This window comes from Halyomorpha halys, unplaced genomic scaffold, assembly GCF_000696795.3.
Source record: "Halyomorpha halys isolate HHAL.00 unplaced genomic scaffold, Hhal_1.1 Scaffold24.1, whole genome shotgun sequence".
NCBI lineage: Eukaryota > Metazoa > Arthropoda > Insecta > Hemiptera > Pentatomidae > Halyomorpha > Halyomorpha halys.
Window position 1 is genome coordinate 2,285,533 of NW_027107648.1, and position 11,892 is coordinate 2,297,424.

The 11,892-nt window shown below is 32.6% G+C and overlaps 1 protein-coding gene across 1 annotated transcript in view; it reads left to right on the forward strand.

Moving 5' to 3' along the window:
• The window catches only part of LOC106682473 (uncharacterized), a 14,973-nt gene that overhangs the window by 1,234 nt on the left and 1,847 nt on the right, over nucleotides 1-11,892 (forward strand). The window contains exon 3 of the mRNA XM_014423356.3: nucleotides 4,433-4,588. Within this exon, the coding sequence (XP_014278842.1) occupies nucleotides 4,433-4,588 (156 nt within the window). The remainder of the gene's footprint in view (nucleotides 1-4,432; nucleotides 4,589-11,892) is intronic.

The following is an 11,892-nucleotide window of genomic DNA, read 5'->3' on the forward strand; positions in this document are numbered from 1 at the left end:
GTCCAGAATGCGCTTCGTCAAGAACAGCCGCGGTGCCCATATGCCCGAAATCATTTTCAAATGTTAATGTCACGTATTGATCTTTCGAATAAAAAAAAATTTTTGATTACAATTTAATTTTTTGTGTTATTTTTTACAATTTCAAGTTCTATCGGGCTCAAAAAAACACCCTATATATAAATATATTTACCGAGCAATACAAATTAAAATTATTTATATTGGGCCATTGCATATGACTTGTCAGTTTTCATAGGAAAGGTTATTTAATTGTGATATATATTGATATGTTTAAATAATTATGATCAAGTAACCATCTGATCAAGCAACCATATGACCACATATGGGACAACAGAGATAGAAATCTGTTGGAAGTAAGTCTTGCGAGTAATGTGGGTGTGGAAGGACGTCGTAATACAGCTCGTTTAGTTCCTTCACTATATGTCGTGAAACATGAGGTTTTGCTTTGTCATATAACAGTATAGGTCCCTTCCGATTAACCAATGAGGTAGTTTTTTGATGCATTATTTTAATATCACTGTAGTACGATGTGGATGTGATGGTTTCACCTCTGGATAAAAAGGAGAAATGAACTATTCTTGCAACCGACCAACACACAGAAACTGATGATTTTTTTGGCAAATATGCTTTTTGGCATATGTCTACAAAAAATGATTTTGGAAAACCTTCTATCTCAGAAATTATTGAACATTTACATACAATTTTTTCACTTTTTTGAGACCGATTTTATGGTTTAAATGATAAAAACAACAATTTAAAAACTTTTCGCAGGCTATTCTCCCTAGGTCATTAATTTCAGTCCAATCACCCTATCCAATAAATCACTTTTCCAATAAATTTAAAAACTTTTAATTACATTTTAACATAACACTATTATGAGGTGTAGATCGTTACTGATTAGAGATTACTGATAGAGAGATTACTGATAGAGAGATTACTGATTAGAGAAGATGATCGAGGGGTCCGGTCAACAAAGAAACAACAAATAAACAAAAAAATAAAGGGAAATATATAGGGGGGAAGGAATTGACGAAGTTTATAGAGCAGACCTGGATGCCAGACTCGATCAAAAGTTTGTTCAGCATCGAGGAAGACTCCCGTGAGAAGATTCCAGTATGTGAAGTATATGACCACTCGATGACACTTGATGAACGGATATATTAACGAGGAGTATGTAACAAGAATGTTATAAAAAATAAGAAGAAATATGGAGAATAGGAAATGAAGAGATAAGATAAGAGAGAAAAAAATAACCTACAGTTGTAGGCAGAGATTTCTGCTAGACTGTTTGAAATTGCAGGATAGGGGTTAGAGTGGATGTCGACAAAGACGTTAGATAAACAGAAATCCAACGATCAAAAAACGAACGTTGAGATGAAATAGTTAATAAGAGATTAAAACATATAAAAAGATTTAAATGTAAAACTATGAGAGCCAAAAGATATTAAAATGTATAAAACAACATAAATAAAAAAAAAATATTTATTTATGCCGACGTTTTGACCCGATTTTCAGGTCTTCATCAGGGCTATAAAAAACAAAAAAGACAACAACCATCATTTAAAGAGAAAAAAGTTGATTAATAACTATGGGCAGAGACAGTAGTAGATTAATTACATTATTATTTATATACATATAAATGTGAGTAATTAATAAATGATACAGTGGAAAGAATCTATAAAGAATTAGTTAAATTAATAATGGAGCTTATAAAAAAAAAAAAAATAAAAAAATATTGTAAAAGGAAAGAGCAGGGGATTAGAAGAAATAAAAGGAGAAAGCGGAATGAAGAAAGTAAGAAATGCGAGAGGAAGGTTAGGTAAGGTATAGAAAGAGAATACAGGCTACATTGATATAAATTGCAGGAAAAGCCGCTAGAGTGCAGGTCGGCAAAAGGCGTTACATGAATAGAAAGTCAAATGATGGTAGAGATAAAATAGTCAATGTGAGAGTAAAAAAAAGAAAAAGAAAAAAACGAACATTAAAAGGTGTGTAAAATGTAAAAACGGATATATTAACGGGGAGTATGTAAAAACAATGTTATAAAAAATAAGAAGAAATATGGAGAATAGGAAATGAAGAGATAAGATAAGAGAGAAAAAAATAACCTACAGTTGTAGGCAGAGATTTCTGCTAAACTGTTTGAAATTGCAGGATAGGGGTTAGAGTGCATGTCGACAAAGACGGTAGATAAACAGAAATCCAACGGTCAAAAAACGAACGTTGAGATCAAATAGTTAATAAGAGATTAAAACATATAAAAAGATTTAAATATAAAACTATGAGAGCCAAAAGATATTAAAATGTATAAATATGTAGTGAATAGATTCTTTCCACTGTATCATTTATTTATAACTCACATTTATATGTATATAAATAATAATGTAATCAATCTACTACTGTCTTTGCCCATAGTTATTAATCAACTTTTTTTCTCTCTAAATGATGGTTGTTGTCTTTTTTGTTTTTTATAGCCCTGATGAAGACCTGAAAATCAGGTCGAAACGTCGGCATAAATAAATATTTTTTTGTTTATTTATGTTGTTTCTTTGCTGACCGCACCCCCCGATCATCTTCTCCAATCAATAACTCTATTATGAGAGATTGAACTTAATATTTAATTAATAGTTTTAAAATTTAATGGAAAAATGATGACATAGGGTGATTAAATGACGTGGGCAGAATAACCTGCAATTTTTTTTAAATTGTCGTATTTAAAATTTAAACAATAAAATCAGTCTATGTTGGCTATTCTTAGCCTGCAAAAAGTTTTTAAATTATTGGATGTGATGTATAAATTTAAAATTATCCTTAAGGATGACCAGGTTGGCCGAAACGATAGACAGTTAAATAAATAATAAGTGTTTTGAGACTTAACTTGGGCATACATCAGTGTCATCGAGTCTTCATATCGTTCATATTGGAGCGGGGAATGTACTGCACGGGAGTCTTCCTCGATGTTGAACAAGCTTGTGATCGAGTCTGGCATCCAGGTCTGCTCTATAAACTTCGTCAATTCCTTCCCCCTATACATTTCCTTTTAATCAGCTCTAACCTCTCTGATAGAATCTTTAAAGTAAATCATAACCTAGCCTACTCATCTCTCTTTTCTCAGTCCGCCGGTGTTCATAGGTCCCATTCTCTATACGTTTTATACAGCTGATATGCCAACCCACCCTAACACAGTCCTAACAACATACGCTACGTGTACTGTCTGTAAACAAAGACCTTACTAATGCATCACAGACATAACATTCATTGAAGAATGGTGTTAAAACTGAAGAATCAAAATTAATCCTAATAAATGCCACCAAATCACCTTTACTTTCCGTCGTAAATCTCTGACCTCCTGTCCTACACTATTCTTTTTAAATATTCCTTTTGAACAGATTCGCTACTCAGGACTCCATCTTGACCAGAGACTTAATTGGAATCCACACACAAGACTGAAACGACAAGAAACTGCTCGTAGATTTCAATTTCTACAACACCTACTTGACAAACGCTCTAAACTTCCCATTCACTACAAAAAATTAATATATCCTATGGTAATCAGACCAATTTGGACATATGGAATTGAGCTCTGTGGCTCTATCAAACCATCAAATACCTACCGCATCCAATCCTTACAATTCAAAATCCTTGGTGCTCCTTATTACGTCACAAATAAAATCTTCCAAAGACCTTAACATCCTATCGTTGTAGATGTGGCCCAAAATAGACATGCGTCTTTTTATTCCAATCTCCTTACCCATCCTAATCAATTAGTTCTTAATCTTTCATCCTTAACAATCCCTGATAATCCTCCGAGGCGTCTGTAAAGAACATGGCCACGGGACTTTCTAATTTAAATTAATGTTTGAAGTACCACCAATAGGTGGTTCCTTTCCATGATTTTTAAGTGTTTGAAACATTCCACATATTTACTTATTGTATTTTTTGTACAGTTGTAAATTACTATAAATAAAAAAAAGAAAAAAAAACTTGCATACAAATTATTTTATTTAAACAATAAAGAACTCTATTAGAGATGAAATCGAAGCATCGTTAAATGCACAAGTGTGCTAGTTAAGTAACTAGCCTATAATATTTCAGCTTCAATATTTTAGGAATTATTGGAAATGAACCTAAAGATATACGGAAGCCATTTTGAAAAATCTTCTATATTAGGGAATAGAGATCCTCAGAGAGTGGTAAACGTTTACAAACAATCGTTATCTTTTCAAAACTCTTTGTTAAAAGTTAATAAGATATAGGTGGCAATTTATGGACAGCTACCCTCAATGTTACTATAAACTAAATATCAATAAAGAAATATCTCACACATTTATCTAATTGCTATTTATTTATTTATTACTATGTTATTTATAAACATCTTTTGGTTGGGAATATTTTTTTAAAATTTATTTTTCAGGCAGTATTGGAGTGCGCAATTTTTGAAGACGGAGCCTGGAGACCTCACTTCTTGACGATGGAATTCCCAACGTTCTGTACCTCCATGAAGCAAGTCATGCCGGTCATATACAAAGCAATGGTGCAGTCTATGCATTCTGAGTGTCCCTATAAAGCTGTAAGTATACTTTACATTTTGACAAGTATGCCTATGAGAGTTGATATTAGTCAGTTTGAGAATAAAATTGGGCTAAAAGAGTGATTACAATTATTAATCATGAATTTTCAACATAAATAAACTTTTGTTCCATTAAAGATGCGTCTAAAAATACGAATAGATGTTTACTCGTTGATTTTAAACTAAAATTTTAATCAAATCAAAACTGAGCAATAGTACATTTTTAGTTGTTTTTATGCCGAGCCATTCCCGGATTTACCCGGGTCCGATTATCACCGGAAAAAAAAGAAGATAAAAGTGATATAATACCAACATAGTTTATTAAATAAAACAAAAAAATTAATACAAAAACAAAAAGTATTTTGCAACTTTACCATAAAAAAAAGAAAAGATGTTCATTCTTTTTAAGAAGAAAAATTAAAATTTAATCTTTCCATAGGAGAAATCTCTTATCACAAAACTACAACGGTTTCAGAAAATAAGAAAAAATAAATAAAATGGTTCCATGCAAAAGTTTAATTATTTTATCAATTTGTTTATTGTTATAAATATTATTTACTTATTTTTATTAGTAATTTTAAATTATTTTGTTATCAGATAAATTAGAATATTTGACCTAAAATATGTAAATAATTAATACAATTAATGTAAATAATAAATTAAATAAATATTTAATAATACCTACTATGAGTTCTTATTCTTCACAATAATTTTATGGTATATATATAAATTAAAATTGATAAAATAATATTTAGTTACGAATATATTAAAGTCATCCTCAAGATACCAAATGAACTAGTAAAGAATTGATTAGTATTGTTGAACTTCTATGTACCATAATAACAATTCCATTCTATATTATAACAATAATCCATTAAGAATTATTCGCCCATGTTTGCAATTACAATAAAAGATAAATTATTGCTTTAATTTAACTTTTACATATTCTTGATTGTAATATGCAATATTATATTTTCCTTTAAATAAAGCACAGACGTGAAGGAATACTAGTTATGATTAATAAAACCAGTAATAATTTTAGCATAAAGTTTGTGAAAAAGGATGTTTTTATTTAAATATTTATAATTTATGATCTTTCGTTAAATATGTTAAAAATTTTTAAATGGAAAAAGTTATGTCAAATGGAGAAATATTTCCTTCTTTTGGCATGTTAAAATAATATAACATTTAACATGGTTGAAAGTCTGTTAATAGGACTGTTAAATGTAGAATGACATTCCAACATTTACTAGACAAACCGTCTAAGCTTCCAATCCATTAAAAAAGACTGATCTACATGACTATAATAAGGAGCCCCCAAGGACCATAGAATTCCTCTCGTATCCAATCCTTACAGTCCAAAATCCTTAATGCTCCTTACTTCGTCACAAATCAAGTCATCTATCAGGACCTCAATGTTCCATATGTTCCCAATGTGGCCAGAACTAGATACAAATACTTACTTCCATGATAAGATTCCCAACCACCCAATTCCACTTGTTTCTAATCTAGCTTTTCCTACATTACATGATAATATTCCTAGGATTCTGAAAAGAACATGACCCAAAGAACTTCTTCTCTAGAAATGTTATTACAGTTCTATCAATGAGTAGATTCTCTACATGTTTATATCATGTCATTTTATGACTAATAACAAGGTTACTGGTTGCATACAGTTCTAAAAAAAAATAAATAAATTATGTATATATATATATATATATATATATATATACATATTGACAGTATCTTCGAAAACATATAAGTAAACCATAACATGTTAATAAATTTATAGACCAGCGCGCAATCATAGACTTAATGTCATTTTTATATTTTAGTCTTTATAAAACAGGTTTTTGCCGTATCGGAGTCGGGTAATACATTCCAAGTTACAGTGATAGGAAAGTAATTGTGATTGCTTATTGCCCAACTCTGTTGCCGAAGCGAGTAAACCCTTTTGTTGATTAGAAAGTCATTTATGGAAAGCGATAAATATTTAAAGTTAGAGGAGAATTATTAACTAAGAAGTTGTAAATTAGACAAATTCTGACGTGGATAAATTGTAGAAAAATAGTCGGGGTGGCGGTACCAAACCTACCATAATGGTAGAAAAAACCATTTATTGTTAACCAAAATAATATAAACTATTTATTTGGTTAAAATTAATATTTTTTTTACTATTTCAGTCGGTTAATAATAAATAGTTTTTTTTTTCTAATTTGATACAGTTATTGACTGTCACCCGGACTATCTTCCCACAATCTTCATCGTACGGCCAACTATCTGTTTCCAATAAAAATATTATTATTTAAACTGGCCTTAATAAGTAGAACTAAAAAAAGGTTGGGAAAGCTAATATTAAATAATGAGGGGACAATAGAAATATTAAGTGTCCTCCTCCGTGATGTATTGTTTCATTATCTGATAATCTCAACCGCATGCAGGAAGGAAGTGACATATGAGAGAAAAGATAATTGTTTGTTTATAATTTATTTATATCATAATAATTAAATCATATTACTTTATTTTTTTTACTTTCAGTTTCCTGTATATGAAATCTATATTAATAGTACAAGTGCCGGGGTAAAAAGAGGCAATTATTCCATATCCATTCAGATAATCACTAAATGAAAGGACAAAATTTCATGTGTAAAATTCATATATATATATATATATATTGGAATATCATGAAAAGTACTACCCCTACGAATATATTTTAATAAACTACTTTATATCACATTTAACTAGATTTATTCTGAGTGCTGGAAGACATCTGTAAGTCTAATGCTTCTAGAAAAAAAAGATTACTCCTACAAAGATAAACGTTATAAACTACTTTATAGTAGCTTTAATTTGAGATCTGACATCTGTACGTCTTATGGTACCTCAGATATATTTTTCTTAAATCAAAATGTTTGTCGAAACGACTAGAAATCAACACTTTGTGAATTTATTTTATCAAATATCATGAAAACTACTACTCCTACGAAGATTAACGTAATAAACTGCTTTATTAGTACATTAAATTAGATTTAATTTTAGTCTTAATAGACATTTTTACGTTGAATGGTTTTTGAGATACAGATTTCTCAAAATAAATTCACTAACGACTGATTAATCAGTGAATCTTTTATAAAATGTTGTTTTTAAAAAGCTATATTTTGAGAACTATTGAACGTAAATAGCTCTATTAGGGCTTATGTTTTAGCAAATTCACTCTACTTTAAATGACCATCTCTTAGGTTTTCTAATGTTGTGGATAGTTTTAAAGATATAGGACTCCGAATAAAAAATTTTTTTTTAACGTTTTGAAACAGCTGCCAGTTTTTATTCCTCCTACCTATACTTGGCAGACTCATCAATTTAGACCAGTAATTATATATAGTTTTTATTGAAGTAATCAGAAATTGGGGTGAAATTATTGCCTTTTTTCTCTCTGGCTCTTGTACTGTATGGTCCGGGTGGTGGTAAATAAAGGTACAAAAATAAATAATCTATTATTTTTCTTCTTTTTGCTAGTGTTGTGGGTAGTTTTAAAGATATAGAGCTCAGAATATAAAAATAAATTAATTTCTTAATAGCCGCCATTTTGTATTCCCCCTACATATACTTGGCAGTAATTATACGTAGTTTACATTAAAGTAATAAAAAATTGGGTTAAAATAACTGCCTTTTTACTCCTCTTAGGTTCTTGTACTATAAGATTATTTATTTCCACCTTCCCCTGCCTTATAAGCAATAAAGGTGTGTAGCAGCAGTTCGATGTTACTTCTCCATCTTCAAACTACTGCTAATAAATCAATTTACAATTTTAATGGTTCAGGTACAGTTTTTATTAGTTTTCAGTCTTCTGCGCGTGTTCCGTCCGCAGGCATTCCAGGAGCTGGTCTTTTTCTTTGACGAAGATTGAAGTGACTTGGTCCAATAATTGTTTTACACCCTTATACAAATTCTTTGTAATGCGGGTAGTTTTCTTCGCTTATAAACTGAGGGAAGTGGTTCTCTGTGAGGGAGCAGAGTCCGGTTTCCCTCAGCAATCTGGCCCGTAATGCATCAAAGGCGATATAGTCTATGATGATGCTCGACAGTCTCCGGAACACAACAACTAGGGCATGGGAGGGGGGGGGGTCTAGCTTGGCTTGAAATCCCACATACCCCATGCGAAATTGAGAGAGCCAGTAGTCTAGGAGGACCCACTTTGTTTCCATCCATTATCGAACGGTTGGGAAATATTTCCTTAAGGTAGCACCTTTTGGGTTTGTCATCCAACGCCGGTTCCACTCTTTGGTGATGTCCTTCTGGACCTAACCAGTGGCTGTGAACCGTGGCTGAATTGCCTTCCAAGTACTGAGCCCTGAGGGCATTCCCTCTCAATGGAAGGTTCTATTTCATAAAGGATACCTTTAATCTTCACACGTCTGTCCTCGAGGCAGCTAATCAGGTCGTATAAGTTTCTGGGGCTTCATATTTCTGCAACTGCTGGAGCAAGAGGGGCCACCAGACGTTGTCAAAGGCGGAGGATATGTCAAAGAGCAGCAACATGACAGGGAGGAGCAGTTCCCTCTGTTCAACGTTTAGAAAGTGGATTTTGCTATTTCTTGGGCCCACTTTAAGTGCACTTGACAATCTCGACTACTCGTACTGTGCTTCCTTTGGTTCAAGGGTGCATTTGCTCGCACACAGTTAATACAGTTCGGGGCAGCCTTGCTGCACTCCATATAAAAACCACAGCTTCCTCCTTACTTGGTGTGCCCATAAACCTAGCACTTTGTTCAGCGAGGGGTGTCAAGGTGATCTTTATAGGTCATCGACCACCACCCTCCATCGACACGTCCCATTTCTAATAGTTGGAACCTTACCAAGGGGAGCACTTCTAGCATTCACTTCTTAGTAAAGCCATTCCTAGTTACAGTGGACGAAAGCGACCGAAGATCGTCATTTACCAATGGAGTGGGGACCGACTTCTCGGTTATTCGGCACGCGCCTCCAAATCGTTCAGCGGAACCTGCTCGGATTGAGCTTGCTCACTTATTCGATTTATCCCCCCAACTTTCTTCTAATTTATTTTTCTTTTGACCTCAGTGAAAAGCGTAGGATCAGATAATATATCACTGGGGCATTCAACCGCTGCTTCTTTTATTTCCCTCGGTTGTTCTATAGCTGCAAGTCATCGATTAGATGTTGAAAATCCTTCTATAAGTTTTGGCACAGACTGCTCAACAATAATCTGGGTTATGATTGGATGGACACTTGGAGAAGCGAGCATCTCTTTTACAGCCTTTTGGACAAGAACATTGGTAGAAACATTTTCAAATTTTTCCAGACATTCCTTTGTTTTCTCATGCATGATTTCAATTACATCAAGAAGATACTGAAGTTTACCGTTGAGGTAGTTCTGAACCTTTGTGCGTTAGTTCCTGTCAGTATTTTTAATATAAACTCTCAGGTTCTCCTGAATTAAATTCTTTTTTTTGGAGTTCAGAATTATATCCATCCTCTTCAGATTCTGCGGACCCCATTTGGCATTAGACCTTAATATCTTTAAATATGTTTCTTCTTCAGCTTCTCTCGTCTCCATCTTTTCTATAATATGACCGTTGGGCCTAACCTCTAGACCTATTTGATCACTAATTTTCACAGTGTCCTTTTTCACTCACAAGTTTACCCTAGTGAACTTACTAACTCGCGGGTTTAAAACTCAAATTGCCCAATCTAACCCTACCATGTACAACTAGAAAAAAAAAACGTTAACAGAACAACACTGCCGTAATAAACGCTTATCAAAAAGAGCACCAACATTCACCAAGCTATGTCGATAACCTTCGTCGTGTCGGGTCTGAAGGAAATACTGAAGTTCAGACGGCACCAACTCAAGCTGAGTAAACACGAAAGCACGTGAAAGGAAAAGGAAAAACACCAGTCACCGACCTTCCGCTTAGGCTGCTGGGACACGGCTATAAGGGAAGGTATTGTGATCGGGATAAATTACGAATTCGAGTTTTCGACGGAAATACAAATTTTTAGAAAAAACTTCCCATTGACATGCCGATCAGTTTTGAGAATTTTTTGTTATTTTTTATGGAAAGATCTAACGTCCATGATTATTTCACCGTAGTTTCACTATTACTTCAGTAATTTTATTTATAATTTATGGGAATTTAAATTTAAATTTCGGAAGGAGCTGGTTTTGCACCAAACTGATTGATTCACCGCCATGTTCAATACAGTACACTGTATAATACTACTGGAGACAATCATAAATATTGTTTTAATTTAGTTTTTTAAAACCAGGAATTTCAAGTGAAAAGGTGAATATACGTAAAAGTAGAAAAATAGGGACAGTTCTATGTAATTTTAATTAAAAAACGATGATTTGAAAAAAAAAAAACTTGAATTAGAATACAAGGTAATATTAATTTAAAAAATCCATCGCACTAAAAAATTAATGAATAATTATTGTTCAGAAACTTAAATAAAAGTGTTTTCATTCTCGCTCTTATTGACACACTGCTTTTTGTGGTTTCTCGGTTGACCAATTTCCAAATCTGGATACTTTTCCATTGTAAAAGTTGGAAATATGAAAAGGAAAATTTAAAACAAATTGGCACGAAAATAATTGATCATGCGCCATGCCAGTGAAACCGTATATGATTAAAATAATGTATCACAATGAGCATAGCGACAAGGGAAGGGGACTTGGATGGAGCCGGTTTTGTAACAAACACATCATTTTCACGGAGAAGAAGCTGGTTTAGCTCCTTACCGCTTGGCAGTATGGTGTAGTGTATCGAGAGCATGATGTAAGTAGAAAAAAGAGCATTTCAGAAAAATGTGGATGGAGCCGGTTTTTTAAGCTATCAATACTATTCAAGTGGAGAAGATGGTCGGGGGGTGCGGTCAGCAAGAAAACAAAACAAAATAAAAAAAAACAAATAAACAAAAAATTATTTATTTTTGCCGACGTTTCGACCTGAGTTTCAGGTCTTCATTAGGGATATAAAGCAAAAAGAGGTAACAACTATCATTCTGAGAAATATAAAATTGAAAAGAAATAATAAACTAACAAATATGGAAGTGTAAATAACAATGAATTGAATAATAAAAATAGTTGATTGATAAGATGGAATTAGACCTTAGCAGATTGATAACAGGGAAAGATGAAATATAATATTATATAGGTAAGGAGATATGTATAAGATAAGATATATAAAGTGATAGATATTACAATCTGCCACACAGTTGTGGGCAATAGGTAATAGTAATAAATGATCTCATACATACTAAAATAAAAAAAAAATTAAAAAAAA